The 16,675-nt window shown below is 46.6% G+C and overlaps 1 protein-coding gene across 7 annotated transcripts in view; it reads left to right on the forward strand.

The window, feature by feature from the left end:
• Window positions 1-16,675, forward strand: part of SZT2 (SZT2 subunit of KICSTOR complex) — an 804,663-nt gene that overhangs the window by 123,315 nt on the left and 664,673 nt on the right. For all 7 annotated transcript variants that reach the window (XM_078659317.1, XM_078659363.1, XM_078659315.1 and 4 more), the window contains exons 13-14: window positions 7,845-7,997; window positions 10,733-10,847. In XM_078659317.1, the coding sequence (XP_078515443.1) occupies window positions 7,845-7,997; window positions 10,733-10,847 (268 nt within the window). The remainder of the gene's footprint in view (window positions 1-7,844; window positions 7,998-10,732; window positions 10,848-16,675) is intronic.

Genomic DNA, 16,675 nt, shown 5'->3' on the forward strand with positions numbered 1-16,675 from the left:
CATAGCACCCTGCTCCCTCTTTACACTCACCCCTGGCTAAGCGTCCTCCTAGCGCCATGAAACCGCATGGTATAAGTGAGCTATACAAATTGCTGTAAATTCAAATTCAAATCACTGAGTTGGTTCACCCTGATCAATCGGGCTTTATGCCTCATAGAAACACAGCTTTGAACCTGCGCAGACTGCATGGGGTTTTGGCCAGGGCACAGACGATACGAGAGTCGGCTATTGTGGCGTCCCTGGATGCTACAATGGCCTTTGACACAGTCGAATGGCCATATTTGTGGGCGGTGTTGGCCAAGTTTGGGTTTGGCCCTGTATTTATTGGCTGGGTGCGTCTGTTGTATTCTGAACCTTTGGCGCAAGTAGTTGTGAACAATAAAGTTTAGGCGACCTTTCTGCTGGGGCGTGGCACCCGACCGGGCTGCCCGCTGTCCCCCCTTCTTTTTGCGCTCGCAATTGAGCCCTTGGCGGCCTGGATACGCTGGGAACCCTTGATAAGGGGGCTGCGGTGGTCCCCTGGATGGGAGGATCGCATTTCCCTATACGAGGATGATATTTTGTTGTATTTGACCTCCCCGCGTAAGTCTCTCATGGCAGTGTGTGATGTCCTTGCCTCTTTTGGACGTAACTCTGGCCTCTCTATCAATTGGAGTAAATCGGTTTTATTCGTGTTGAGCAGGGATTCTCCTGTACCTCCTGGGAACTGTTCTATACAAGTTAGTGAGGAAGGCCTCAAATATCTGGGATTTTTTGTTTCTTTAGATCCGTCAGTTAGGTACTCCCGAAACCTGCTTCCCCCTCTTGCTCGACTTAGGAGGGACGTTTCTAGCTGTAAGAGGCTCCCTCTCTCACTATTAGGTAGGGCGACATTGTTTAAAATGATGGCTCTCCCACGTTTTCTTTACTCCTTACAAAACTCCTTAGATGTGGTGCCATCGAGCTATTTCCGTGAGGTTGAGGGGCTGCAGCAAAGTTTACTCTGGGAGGGGCGGCCACGTATTGCATTGGCTAAATTGACTCTTTCATGGTATGATGGTGGCATCGCACTCCCGGACATCAAACGATATTACTGGGCGACACATCTGGCCGCAATTAATCCCGGTACGTATGGCCGGATTGATGATCCAGGCTATGCCATGGACAGGTGGTTGCTCCCCGGTGATACTTATAATAGAGCTTTATATTCTAGGCCTAATAGAATGCAATTGACGGGACCTACTAAACATTCGGTACAGGTGTGGCAGGGGACAACGAGTTCCCTGGGCTGGAAGGATAGAGTGACCTTGGCCACCCCGCTGTGGGACTCAGAGTCTTGGTAGGCTCTGGAAGACGAAGGGATTTGACAGGTGGGATCTAATTGGAATCTCCTCTGTTAAGGATATCTGGGGGAAGGGGGAGATTAAATCATTTGAAGTAATGCAGAAAGAATATAAGCTTGCGCCCTCTGAATATTTTCAATACCTGCAGATTCGATCATTCTCTCTTGGCGGTACTACCTAGTGGTGCCGAACCCTCAGAGCCTTCTCCCCTGGAAGACAGGATACTCGATGGTCACTTGCCTGATAAGACGATCTCTTTCATTTACAAGAAATTGATCAATAATAGGACCGACTCTCTTGGTGCACTTAGAGATAAATGGATGAGGGGTGGGCTTGAGTTAGACGATGAAGACTGGCAGTCTGCAGTGTCGTCGCCGAGAGAGGTTGCTATTCCAGCTCGCCTTCGTCTGGTACAGCTGAAAATTTTACATAGAGTTTACCTCACGGGCCCAGGCTGATGCACATGGGTCTCTCAGACACGGGGCTTTATAAAGGAAACTGTGGCTCTATCGCTACCTTCATGCACATCATTTGGGAGTGTGATTCCGTAGGCGCGTATTGGCATAGCATTCACAATACAATCAAGGAGGTGCTTGGGGTCTCTCTTTCCCCAGAGGTGAGGAGATGCTTTCTCAACATATGGGAGCCTACTGTTTAAATAGCGCGCAGACACAATGGTTCACATTGGGATACATGATTGCCAAACGTGATATTGCACAGTTGTGGGGTGCGGAGTGGGCCTCCTCGCTTGAAGTATGGGAAAATAATCTAGATTGGAGTATGTTTAGGGAAAAGACTACATATGTTTCAAGGGGGCGCCCTCATAAATGGTCAAAGATCTGGGGACCTTGGAATAGCTACAGGGGAGAAATTTGTACGCCGCCCTTTGTGAAAATGTCAGATGATTCCCCCTCCCTGTGATGTTCCGACATTTTTATTTGAGTTTCTATATTCTCTTGCCCCGAGTCGTCTGCTCAGCTAATGTAATTCACCCACTGTACTGTTTTTATGCTGATGTTTGTTTCAATAAAAAGAAATATAAAAAGAAATAATAATAAATAAATAACTTTCTTAGAACATCTTGAAAAGGTGATCGGATTAAAGAGCAAACCAAGCCTTAATTAAAATCATAATGAATCGAACAGCTCTGTCAGTTTTCTTGTTAATCAATGAATTGAGGAAGCTATCCAAATTGCTTTTTTTTTAAATTTTTTTTTTTTAAAACCTTTATTGTACAGGGCAGGCTCACAAATACGGGCCTACAACCCAGCGGGCCGGCCACCACAGATAAGGAGCATAATCAACAATACAGAAACGCATACAGAATATCACAACAAATCATACAGGAAATAAGGGCTAAAAGCCATATAGCAACCAGCAGGGACAGGATACGAGAAGGTTGATTTTCTAATATATAGAAACGGGTACAACAGGATAATAAACAGGTAGGAAGTCTCGGAGGGCCGTGGTGGGCCGCGAACAGCCATGGTAAAAGATACAGGATAACTCAATAATGACAAATACCTATCGGTAAGGGCAGAATATGAGTCGCACCAGAAAAACAGTGGCAACTGCCGTTCAACGCCACCCACCACAATAAGAACATATCATATCAAACAGAGTCGAAAAAAGCTTATCAAATAAAGCCCTCCGTCACACAACCCAGGGAATAAGGAAACCCCCCCCCCCACGAGAGGGGGGGGGAAGGGAGGAAAAAGAGGGAAAAGGGGACAAAAAGCGAAAGGAAGAACGCCACCTCAAGCATGCGCCCCATGGCAAACGAGGCCGGAAACCACAAATCGGTATACAGAACCGGTAGTAACCAGAGCAAAGTTAAATAGTGAGCCAAAGTCACAGTAAGACCCAAAGGCCAGCGCATCAAGAACAACCCACCCAGGGGGACACATGCTGAGACCGCGTCCCGAAAAAGAGGACACACAAGAGCCATAGAACCAAAAAATAAGAAAAAGGAGGGGAACCCCCCCCCCCCCCCCAAAGAAATGACAGACCCCTCCCCCACCCCGCAAGCCCACCCTGCACCCCTGCAGAAGGCTATGGCCCACCCCCCAGCAGCGTGCCTGTCGCCCTAATCAGAACCCGAAATATAGAAGAGCTAAAGCAAGATAGAACCATAAAGACAAAAAAAAAAAAGGGGGGGGGGGAAAAGAAGGAATAAGGGAGAAAGGAACACGGGAGAGGGCCATACAACAGAATCAACGGCTCCCACCCTCCCGTCCGAAACATCAGTGTCCACGGGAAGACGAAGAATTGAAGGATACAGAACAGGAATACGACAAAAGTCCGACATGGTCATACCGTACTAATCGATCATCCAACCATTGCAAGACAACAGTCCACAAAGGCAAGATCGTCTCATCCCTGTCCTTTTCTTTCCAAATCTGTAGCAGTCCGCCTCACGAAGAACCAGACCACAAGGAACAGGAGGCAGAGAACAGGGAGGTCAAACTTCAATCCGCATAAGATGTTCCGTGCATCACTCGAATGATCCGGAGCAGTCAGAAACCATTGTACACAAGGCAGGCACAGTTCCGAAGATGATCTGAGGAAAGTCGACCCAGCGGAGTCAGCACAGGATCTACGATCGGCCATTCGAGGAGATGAAGAACAGGAAGAACCACCAAGACCGGCCCGGACAGGACCCGGCCCACCGACCCACAGCACAGGAGAGGACACATCACGATGGAGGGCAGCGGAACTCCGCACATCAGCAGAAACGGCAGCCACCGGGTCCATAATTTCCAGGATAGAGCCAGCCGCACCTAGCAGCGACGTAGCCGCACACGCCAGGGGGGGCTCAAACGGCCCAGCGAAACGAGCCTCCTCCAGGTTAACAGCGGGTGCGGCCACAGGAGTACCCCAGGAGCGCAGGGCGGCGAGGATGTCCGTAAGTGTAGGAACACCTTTACAGTATCTGGTTTCTGTGCCACATCGTGGACCACCGCCGCCCATCTCGGCCCGGCTGAGATATACAGGGTCGGCCGCCATCTTGGAAGCCCGGCGGGGTCGCAGCGATCCCCGACCCCCGACCGGGCCACAGCAAGGCAAACGGAATTCAGTCAACCACCAGCAGAGGCACGTCCAGAGCAGGAAGGGGGGCCACCAGAAGACGGAGGATCGCCGGCCCCCAAATGCCGCCGGCCCCGTTCTCCGAGTCCGGGCGGAGGCACTCAAAATGGCCGGACCGGAGAACAAAGGGGGGGACAAGCCACAATTATGGTCAGTCCCGTCAACAGAAGGCAGCGCCTCCACCCCAGGCCGCGGGACCGCCTGATCAAACCAGAAAGCCGCGACCGGCCTCTCTGCACAACCGCCTCGTCGGCCGAGTCCACTGCGCCATCAAGGGCCGGCCATAGCGTAGCGCCCCGTCCGGGCGCCGCCAAGGAGACTCAGGCCATTCCGCTCCGGAGGTCCCGAAGCGAGCGAAGGCACAGTTCCGGAACCACGGCACCCAGAGAAAACCGGAACAGACGGTAAGTGTCTATAAATCGCCGTAGATCCACAGCGTAGCAGAAATTGTCTTCCCGGGGCAGGATAAAGGCAGGATTTATGTTTCGAACAGGAAAGTTGACGGAGCCGAGCTAAAGCGCGGCCATCTCGGACGCGAGCTTGGCTCCTCCCCAAATTACTTCTTAAAAGAAATCAAGATTAGTTGTAAAAAACTAATGGCCCCAAACTAATGGCCCCAAAATATTGTCTTTTAGCAACTAAGAACAGCTTTAGAATCTGTATCAATCGTGGGGAAAATATCCTGAGCACAGTTAGAGTACAGTTTACAGTTGATTCTAAAGGATACATATTTTAAGGCATATTAGAAATATGATAATATATGTGATAAGGTCCTGTTTTGTGATCATTTCTGAGTCTGCAATTTTCTAAATGAAAATGTCCAAGGAATCAGGATCTTCAAATAGATCGGTTGTTTTCTCCTTGAAGAATGCTAGACTGGTGAAGGAGACTTGTACCAAGCGCTCCCTAAGGGGTTTCATTTTGGCTAAAAATGCTCTACAGCGTCTAACAGTGTCTAAGGAAATGCCAATTTTGGATCTATTCCATCTCCCATGCTGATTATTTTTTACTCTTGTGCAAGCATCATTTCAACCTGTCTATTTCATAGAAGCTTGAAGATGGCGAATCAGTGTAGAAACATAATTTGGATTTCACTGTTATTACTCTGTCCCCTTTCAACCTGTACGTTTATGACAAACTTTAGCCCCAATTTTTGAGGTGTCTAGGTTTCAAGAAATATCAACATTCTGTGACCCCGCTCCCCTCCCCCTGACGGAATACCAGAAATTCCTATGTTGCCTCATTTGTTTCAGTCTTCCATTTCTGTGACTTCTCTTTTGATTGAGATGACTTTCTTCACTAATTGTCTATTTCATTTTGATCTCTTAGCGCATTTTCTTCCAAATTACTTATTCTCAACTCAGTCTCTGTGAATCTTTTTCCAATGTCTTGAAGATCTGTTCTCATGCTGAAGAATTTGTTTTGCATCATGTCTGTATTAGTCTTCGTGGATTGGGCTAGAACATATAGTGTTGAAATAAAAGTCTTTGAAGGATTTTTTATATGAAGGTGGCAGTGTCGCCTTTGCTCTTGATAGGACCCAGCACTGGAGGTTCTTCTCCCGGGACTGTCCAGTCTTGAACTCTTTTGCATCTGTCATTTCCTTTTCCCTAGTTTCTGCTTTCATGTAATCAGTGTATGACAGGCCGATGACTTATTTTAGGTGTGTACTGCTCAGCATGTGATGCCATGAGGCAAAGTATGATTTTGACGGACAATCGTTGTTCATGTTCATGATGGATCACCAGGAATTTGCTCGTTTGATATTTTGCTAGATAACCTATTGTCAAACCATGGTTATCTCATTATTCTATCTTTACGAGTTGACCCAATAATAAACCACCCTTGAAAGATTGAGATGCCACAGATTTGGTGCAGGTAACTAGAAACCACACATCCCAGTTCTCACGTTGTGATGGTGCCTTTTGTATTTAGTGGCAGCCAGGCTCAGATCAGCTTTGAACACCGTAACCCCATGTTACTTAGAATAGCAGGAGGAATTCAGCAGCGATCGATATTGTTTAGAACCATTCCTTTTAGATCCTTGCGACTCCTTAAAGTAAGGGTGAGCGCTCTCAGCAAACATATATGCAGGCTGATACCGTTTGTTATCATGTGAGCAATATTTATGATGCACCTTTTTTCAAGAACATTGGGATGGTCATGCAGTAGGAATGCAGCAATGTCAGTATAGCTCCTAGTTATTTTTGCTGAACAGTTTGATAATCTATCGGGTAATGAGTGAACAGCCAGTTACAGTCTGACTTCATTTAGGCCTGTTTGTTTGCAAGCGCTAATCACAGTATCCCACCAGCACATGATCTTTAGCGCTTGAAAGCAGCCTGTGGTAAGTTATGCTCTATTATTCTATTTAAAAGATGGATCCCGTGGGTACTATTTTCTGGTGGAACAGACCACATGCTTGGTTCTTTGGGACCTATTCTCTTGTGAGCACCATGCTCTAAATTTCCCAGAGCTTGTCGTATTGGCTTGTCTTGTTTATGGAAGCCAATGGGCCTCTTTTAGTGATTAAACAAGCTCCAGCACTACTTTGGTGAGCCTTGCAGGCTGACGCTGCTGACATATCTGATGTGAAGGGCGTGCAAAATGAGTGGGCACTAGGAGGATGGAAGTTAGGAGCACTGTTTGAATGGTGATTGCTGCCTGCTGCAAGCGGTGTGAGCTTAGTTTCAGGGTAGTTCAGAGTACCTCAGGGTGCTTCAGGTTATGGTTGAAATCCCTCACTTTGCAATTAGAGAGCGACAGAGGATCATCGCAGTTAGTCATGAGAGCTAGGTCGTTCATCATTTCTCATGCCGTCATATTAACACTCGAGGGCTCTGGTGTCAGCTAGGTTTATCCATTCACGTCTTATTGTTGGAATGTGTAAGATAGCTTAATCCATGGTATTGGCTATAGGCAGATGTTATTTGGGGTTGCGCTATGTCCTGTGATTTTCAGACCTACTTGGTTGTAAAAACAGTGGATTGGTGCAATGTGACATTGCGCTGTGGTAGCAAGTTGCCATTTTCTCAAGTGACATCCACACTCCTCCCCGCTCCCTTCCTATTTTTTACATAAGATGATTAATGGTAAAGAACTTTACATCTTTTACATTTCCTTTTTGGCATGTAATCAATGCATTGCATCAAAGATATTAATGATTCATAGTAGAAAGCTTCCATTCGGTTCTCATTAAATCTGTTAACTCAGCCTTTTCACTAATTCCATTTGAAAATTCTGAACTTAAACATTTAATCCAACAGCATTCCATGCATAGAAATAATTTTTGCATGTTTCTCCCTCTTTCTTACATATTTGGAATCTAAGCTGTGAAATTTAGTATAATTTTTCCGTGGAGTGTTTAGACATTCTGCCTTTCTACAGTATAAATTGCTTTCTGGCTTTTAATTGTTTGTTGTTTGTTTTCTGCAGGCCGGTCCCAAAGCACCTTCACACCCCCGGGAGCAATGGACGCTGCAGCACCATCCAGTGCCGAATATCCCACTCCGCACTCACCTCATTACTTCGAGACTGGAGCAGTTTTGTGCTGGTGGAAGGATATTCCTATGTCAAACTTATATACAGGTAACACACTGTACTCATTTCATAGTACAGTGCCTTGCCAGGGCCAGTAGAATTTTGCAGATTCTCAACAGAGGCCACCTTTGTCAAGGACGCTGAACCTGAGGCCACAGCTACCATTCTTTGCCACCAATACTCGCCCATTTGCATGCTGGGAATTGAGGCCATATGTGGCTCCATTTGCCTTGATTGAAAATGTAGCAGAGATGGGTCAGCCTACCAGCAAGGGCAAGCACCAGTGGGTATTACCGACAACCAGTCTGTCCCTTCAGAGACCTAGAGAAGGTCCTTTACATGTCAAAGAGTGAATTATACAATGAGAGTTTTAGTTAATCAGTTGCTGTGCAGGAGTATTAGTGCTGAATTACAGTATCTGCATGTGATTCTGGTTAGTAACGCTTCGCTTTTGAAGAAAATGGGATATGAGCTTTCTGAACTCTTGTGAGTCCTGAACTCTCATCAGGGGTGGTTCCTATCCCCCACCCCCTCCATGAGCCTCTTTCACTTTGGTACAAGGTTCCTTATAGGATTCCCTGGAGCAGTAGTCTGAGGTAACCTCTCCTGTGTTTATATTTGCTGTGAATTTGTGACGATCTCCTATTTGATGCTACTCTAAGTGAGTCCTCTAAGGTCCAGATACTGCACCACCCGCGAGTCCGTACTTTTAGCTGTGGCTAGAATAAGTTCTTTGAGTCTTAGATCTCTGGTAGATGGTTAGCTTTATAGATTTTTCTGATGCTCTGCAGTGACCAGCCAGTTCATAAAAAAGCCCTTGAAGGGAGGTACATTATGGAAGTCTTGACTGGAACTATATCCATGCGCATCCTCAAGCGTTGCTGGTGGATGGAGCTCTAGTAAGTCCTTGGTCCTCTGATGTGACTTAGTCTCTCCTGTGCAATCTGCAGCTGTTATGGAACATTGTCCCAGTTGTAGGGTTTGAAGATCCATTCATGTTTTTTTCTTAATATAGTAGGGTTGATGTCCAGCACTTTAAGTAAAGCTGGTGCTTTCATGTGTTGTTGCCCTCTTGTGACCTTTATGTTCGGGTGTGGTATGACTTCTTCTGTGCGACCCTAATACTCCCCTGGTGGTGTTCTTCATGTGTGTCTTTGTGGCATTTGTGTGGAATGATCCTTTGTGTGAATCTCTAGACCTGTGGGTTAGTGCAATCCCTGAATTGAGCGTATAAGGCTTTTCTGTTGTTGTAATCATTTGTTTCCTGCTCTTGTTTGGTGTGGCCCCTCTTGTGAAAACCGAATACTTACTATGAGTTCTCTCTTTAATCTTTGGGGCTTTGTTCTAGCATGGCCTAACCTGTATCTCAGTAAAGTTTGTTGTGTGTGGTAATTCCTGGGAGTCCTTGAGATTTGTTGTAGTGATTTCTCTCATGAGAGAGTCTGATGATCCGGCTGCTCATATAAATCCATGGAGTTTTTGAGTACTCCTTATGAGAGTTGCTAAAGCTTTGGTGTGCAGTGGCTTCCACATAAATCCATGATTCGTTGGCATGGTGTGGTCCCTGAGTTCTGGGTCTAAATGTTTGGTATAGTATCATTCTTCATATGCCATTCCTTGGAATTCCATTCTTGTATTATGTGCTTCCATCGTGAGAACCTGCCGAGTTCTGGTGTTGCATTCCTCTTGTGTTCTGTGGCCTCTCTCTCAAAGACCAACTCTGTTTTTATGGCCCCTTGTGAGTCCTTTAATCTCTTGTCTGTCCCTTAAGCTCTGGTGATATATTATGGATTTTCAGTATGTGTTCAGTGCTCATTTTGTATAGCCCCTGAGAAAGGTATGCTGTTATTGGTTGACCCAGAAGCTCTGTTGTGGCCTTCATCCTATTTCCCAATTTGCTGATTTAGTAAAGTACCTCAACGGAGTCTGTTGAGCTATGTTGTGGTCTGCCCCCTCATGTGCTTCTCTGTTGAGTTGTTGTGGGATGGTGCCTTGTGTAGTGCGTTATGGCCTTGCACAATTTGAGAACTGCCATATGTTTGGCTTCCAGGATTTCTTAGTGGTAAAGTTCTCTACTGTAAGTTTTGTAGATATAGTTGAGACCATCGTGGAGAGGGTTCTTCTCTGAGATATTGAGCGATGGCTAGGGGTGATCTTTCTGGGTTTTTCAGTTTTGGGCTGAACTAGATAAGGGGGAGTATGCCATGGACAATCCTTAGGTCTCTTTCTGGAATATTTGTTAATCTGTTAATTGCATAGCTGATACTGTCCCTCATTTTTTAATCACTGAATGTCCCTCAACTTTCATTGATTGTTCCCATCACTTTTCATTGATATTGTGTCCATTGCTAATCAATTATTATTTACCCCACTTTTAAATGACTGACTATCCTCTACTTTCAATAGGTGTCCACAAATTTCATTGATTGTTTTCAATGACAATGTGCTTCCTGGAAATATTGTATTCCCACTATTCAATCATTGTTTCCCCTTACAATTCAGTAATTTCATGTCCTCCACTTTTCCGGGAGTGCATATCCCCCCCAATTTACAATGCTTGTCCCCAACTTTTATTTGTGCCCTTCACTTATTATTAGTGATGTTTTCCATTTTTCAATTAGTGTCCTTCCCTTTCCATTGATTGCCCCCCTTAGTTTAATTGTGTCCCCCACTTTTCAGTGAATGTGCCCTCCTTTTTTTCTTTTTACCTTATGCCCCCCACTTCGTGTTCTGAGTCTCCTTACTAGTCATTGATTTAATGTCCCTCACTCTTCTCTGCACAGTTCTTCAGATCATCTGCCTGCGTCGTTCTACATTGTCAGGCTGATTTCCAAAGCCCCCTGTATGGTGCTGCGGCTTGGATTCCCCATTGGCACACCAGCACAGGCAAGGAACAAGGTAAGTCTGCGCCCACATGCTGTGCTAGCCTGCAGCTAAGAGAGAGCAGACTGTTCAATCCTGTTCAGGAGGCCACAAGGCTGAGGGGGGCACAGCGCTCCGATTGGGGTGATTGAAGTAGTTTCTCATTGCTATCCTGGGGTCCATCCTGCTATGGATCTGTAAATTGGACCAAGTCCACCATTTCATAGTCACTCGTGAGCTTAGAACTCAACAATCCGGCAACTACATCCCATGAACTTATTTCCAACACTGATGCCTGAGCCCCCACAGAAGAGGAGCCACCACCAGAAAGTTGGGAACACAAACCACTAATTTTCTTACAGAAACAATAAATGAAGACTTTTCAGTAAACCGTGAACATGCATTGGCAAATTCAGCCATGGTCCAGGTGCGGTGGCTTTGGCCACAGGGGGCAGCGCCCCTCAATGTCCTCTTTTGGTCCTGCAAAAGTCCAGTCACCACTGGACTTCAGGTCGCCAGGCACAACAAAACCATCCTGCCCATTTGAGACACATCAGAGTGCATTACACTTGAGAGATAAAATGAGAGATTAAATCAAATTTTGCTCTTTCAAGCTGGTTCTGAAACTGAAGGGTCAGGCACACAGTAGACTCTTTCGTAAGTGTGCGTATGTCCAGTTCTAATTGTATATGTTTCTTTGGGTAAAGTCGTTAGTTCCCCGTGTAGGTGGTCCTATCCTGCAGCCCATAGCACTTGGAGTGAGGATGCAGAGTGTTCAGTGTCATCTAGATATTGATGCAAATTGTCTGTAAGCTTCTATTTGTCCATGGGTTGTTTACAGTGGGATGAGCATGGGGGTGGGCACAGTGTGGCCTAGGTCCATCTCTAGAATTACTGGTGCATGATCCGATATCTCTCCCTCTAATATCTTACAGTCTCTCAGCAGAACGAGTGTTGGGTGGTTCAGTAGAAAGTAGTCAATTCTTGAGCACATCCACTGCACACTGGAAAGAAAGGGTGGGTCGCTCTGTTCTGTCAAGCCATTAATCCTAGATGATACCCATCAATATTAATCAATCAAAACAACGAGAGAGGGAGGGAGAAAGGCACTCTTGAACCTCCGGGTATATACTCAAGTAACAACAGAAGAGTGACTATACAGAAAAAGGGGAAGGGAACACAACTATGTTTTTAAAAGAACCCTCACTCACCAACCTGGTTGGTGACATGCTTCATCATTGGGTCCCCACCAGAGAGGCCGAATGCCTCTCTGGTGTGCTACAACGCCTGAAATTACAAACTAGCACCTCAAATCCTCATCTGCTTGCTGGCTGGATCGCAGGAACACACATAACAGTTTACTCTGGCTATGCAAAAGGGGTCGCCATTCTCATCCCCAAATAGTCTGCAGTGGCTTACAAAAACATCCTTATGTGATGAGGCAAATATGTAGTTTTATATGGCACACTTATGGGCTGACCATTTATTCTGTCCTCTATCTGTCGACCCAAGGTTTACTGTCCCGCTCTCTTTAACACCTTCGAATCTCATGACGAGCTTGCATGCTGGCTAATTCCCCTGCTGTGCGAGCGTTCTAAAGAAACGGGTCTGGTCATGACGAGCTCAGCTCGTAATGAGCACACGACCACCGTGGCTCATGACGAGCTGACCTCGTCATGAGCACGGGGGCGCTGTGCGCGCCCCCTGCCCCCCAGCACAGCAGGGGAATTTTCCCAGCTGTGAATGGGTTATAGAACTATGACAATAGATCCGTAGCGTGGGACCTGCAACTGTCCTGTGATGGGGTGACTTTAATATTGTACTGTACCATAACCTAGACCAATCCAGTTGCACGAGACGGCCACACCCAGGAGCAGCTGCTCAATTACACTACACAGTGGAAGACCTGTGGACAGACACACACACTCCCAGAACCGAGAGGGTACTTGTATGGGTACCACACACATCACCTGGTCCAGAATTGGCTGGCAAAGAAAGATGTAGTCCCTGATTGAGGACCATTGAGCACCTCCCCAGGACACTTCCTGTTCATTCATCGGTCCTCCTTGAAGTCGCTCTCCCCTGTACTAGTGTCTGGGCACACTCCTGGTGAGGTGGAAGAGGTGTGGCGCCGCGGCCAGGGCGACTGACGCTGGAATCTGGGGACCACGGTTCGATCCCCGGCTCCGGCGGCAGGTTAGCCCAGCACCATGTGACTCTGGGCAATAGCTCGCTTAATCTTCCCGACGGCCCCCCAGCGCCTAGAGACCCTTACGGGTGATTGTGCGCTTTACAAATGTGGACTTTACTTTACTTTACCCCATGCTTATGCCTTCTGAGACCCGATATTTCATGATGATACCTGATCAGGTATTATAGAATATCTTTACCAAAACTCCCAATCAGTGACCTCAGCATCCACATTATGGGAGGCTTTCAAAGTCTTCATTCGTGGCATGTGCATAACCAAGGGGGCTCGGGTATTGTGAGGGATATGAATGTTGCTTGCCAGGCTCTAATCTGATATTTGCGCCCTCATTCTCGCCTTCTTAGCATCAGGATACGCAGACATTTTCCATCAGGCTAAAGCTCAGCAAATATAATGAGGAAGCAATTCGAGAAAAGAGGCAATTCGAGAAAACACATTATCTTGGCAAAGAGGCTTGTTACTATGGGGAGGGAGACCAAGGGCGCCAGCTGCTGGCTAAACTGGTCTTCCGACTCTGGACCAGTGATCACATCACGGCATTACTCGGTGATCAGCAAATCCCGCATTCTGATCAGAAGGGCCTCAAACGTACCATGACAACCTTCAATGCCGACCTTTGTAACTCAAAGATAGCCCATGACCCAGCACAACTAGATGAGTATTTGGATTCTATTCAACTCCTTTGGCTGAAGAACGCCCACTGGCAGAATCTCAATGTCCCGTTTTCAGTTGACAATATAGTGCCGGCGATACAAGGTATGACGGGAGAAAGGGCGCCAGGAATAGATGGCCTAATTTTTGTTTTTTTCAAAGAATTTCCCCAGATCCTTGTCCCACACCTACTGGCGGTGTACTATGTGGCTGTATGGTTGGCTAGCATGCCCCTCACGTTCTACAAGGTAGATGTCATTATTTTGAAACCTGTGAAGCCTCACAACAAGTGCAACCTCTATCGGCTTCCATCAGTGATCAATGTGGACAATAAAATCCTCGCCCCTCTCCTACTCGACACCACTAAGGCATTCAATTCCTTGGAATGGGCTTCTTATTTCAGCTGCTGAGGCGATTGGGATTCATCCCCCGCTTTATCAGCTTAATCAAACTCCATTCACGTCACGCTGTGCTAGGCTGCACATCAATCACAACTTTACGTCTCCCTTCCCAATTATCTAGGGGAACTAGACAAGGTTACCATTTTTCACTTATCCATTTTGCTATTACGATATAGCCCTTGGCGGCCCGCGTACACCAACATCATTCACACAGATGACTCGCCTTCCATACCAGAAGTATCTTAGTCTCCATGTATGCGTAGAAGATACCCTATATCTGCGGGATTCCCAGGCTAAGATATCTCGCGTGATCCGTAAAGTCATCTGTTTTGGTGGCCTCACCCGCATCCATATAAACGGGTCCAAATCATTTATCTTTTCTCTCACTACTGTGATGTTCTGTTTCACTCCTGACTACCCAGTACAGTGGAAGGATAGTCCAGTTCACTATCTAGGTGTATGCATCAGCAAAGACTTTCATAAAATATGGAAAACTAGCTATGACACGCTGATGACGTGGCTTGGGGACTGAGTTCCGGCCTGTACTCACTTACCACTATCCATGGCTGAGTGAATTGCCATTGCCAAGATGCTCAACCTTCCAAAATTCCTTTACTTGTTCATCAACATTCCTATACCCCTTCTCACACACTTCTTCTGGAAACTCAGTGTGCAACTCGTCACATTGACCCTCCCCTTTAAACAGGGTGGACAATGTGCTCTAGACATGGAACTTTACTACTACTGTGCACAAGCGCAATTTGCACATTCCTGACTATACCCAGGGGCCAGTTCACTGCCGCGCTATATTTGCCTGCCTGCCGCCCTGTGCTTAAATAGACACTGTAACCTGCACAACTTGGGCTTGGGACAGGCTGCACCTACAGGCCCACTTAAATACCCATACATGCTCAAAATTCTACTGAGCGGTCACCCACATCTCCCGACGGCAGCAGATGAAGGCGTGTCCCCTCAATTGGCTCGGCTACAACTCCTTAAGCTAGGTGATTTATACCCGGACGGGCCATTCCTTTCTGTGCAACACATATTAGCACTCCTATAACATACTCCACTTGATGTTTTCAAATACTTCAGATTTCGTGCCTTAACTAAGAATTTCCTTGCAGTCCCTACTCCATTTCATGCATTGGCCGTGTTACAGATTAGCCCATCTCCTCGGAAACTGATCACGCGCTTATTCGTGACCATGCAAGACAAGTTTGCCATATGCACCCCCAAGGTCAACTCCAGCTGGGAAGTTGAGCTCAAACCCTCCCCGCCCCTCCATCCCCACCCACCACACCCCACCGCAGCACAGTGGCAATACTGCTACAGGCTAACCAGAGCACTCGTCCCCTAATTCTACACTACGCCTGCTTCACATCAAATGTCTTCACCAAATGTATCGTACTCTTGCTTAGATGCACTGTATATGGCTTGCGGACAATGCACGCAGCCGTAGGTAAGGCAAAGACAATGCCTTATTTCTCCATCTGGCATGGGAGTGTTATGCAGTGGCCCTCTGTCTATGATGCCATCGCCTCGTTCACTGATTATCGCCCCCAGAGGGCCCCATTGATCACTATTTTGGGCTATGATAATGATGTTCCTAGTTGTGTTAGACACCTGACCTCAATGCTGCTACTTCTAGCAAAGCGCAGAGTTGTGATACACTGGGGGCACCTCCTTGTACTTCAAATAGATAGCTGGTTATGTGATGTGACTTATTGTCAAGAACAACTTACTGAATACTGGGAATGTGTGCCTCAGGGTTCCCTGCCCAGTGGATATCTGGCCCCTCTTCATCACCTATCTTTCATCCCACAAAACACCCCCAACCCCGCTGCCTGGGGGTCTCCCTTGAGAATATCAACATTCTTACACAGCTGTCCTCCCACCCACTAGTCACAGCAGCCGACAGATACCCTGCTGGCCACAGAGGTGCATGATCTGCTGAACCTAGTGGGTTCCTGTAACTGTGTTAAGATGTATTATGCTATAATTTATAACTGCTGGCAGTCAGTCCTACTGCACTGTCACTTAATCTCCTTGTTTCCTTAGCGCTGATACTATTTTTAGGCTGGGGCAGTGCTGTCATGACTCTAATGCGTTGTCAAATTTACATATGGTGGGCTAAAGTGGAGTGCAGGCGCTGGAAGGTGAAGTCGGAAACAGGAGTCGGCTAGTGCAACAGAAATTTAACTTTGTATGGTATGAATATATAAAGCCCAAGTTCTGACGTAATAAACATTTCATAATTTAAGAGCACCTTCTATTGGTGCCAGGTCTGGTGGCTTAGTGGACTAATGTGTACACTGTCTGGGCCTGTGTTTGACCTCACCATCATGGGTTCAAAACCTGGTGGGTCCACTCAGCCTTTCATCCTTCTGAGGTCAATAAACTGAGTACCATTGAGTTGGGAAACAATAAACATCTGTTATTCAGCGCCAAGATACCCTTGGGTGTGCGTGCGCTTCACAAATACTTGTTATGCTATGATTAACTATCAACATATGTGGAGTAACTGACAAGATCTCCCACAGGCTGCTGGCCAACGGAGCACTTCAAGCTGGTCCACCACGGCAAGTCCTTTATGGATACAT

Source organism: Lissotriton helveticus, chromosome 1_1 (assembly GCF_964261635.1).
Source record: "Lissotriton helveticus chromosome 1_1, aLisHel1.1, whole genome shotgun sequence".
NCBI lineage: Eukaryota > Metazoa > Chordata > Amphibia > Caudata > Salamandridae > Lissotriton > Lissotriton helveticus.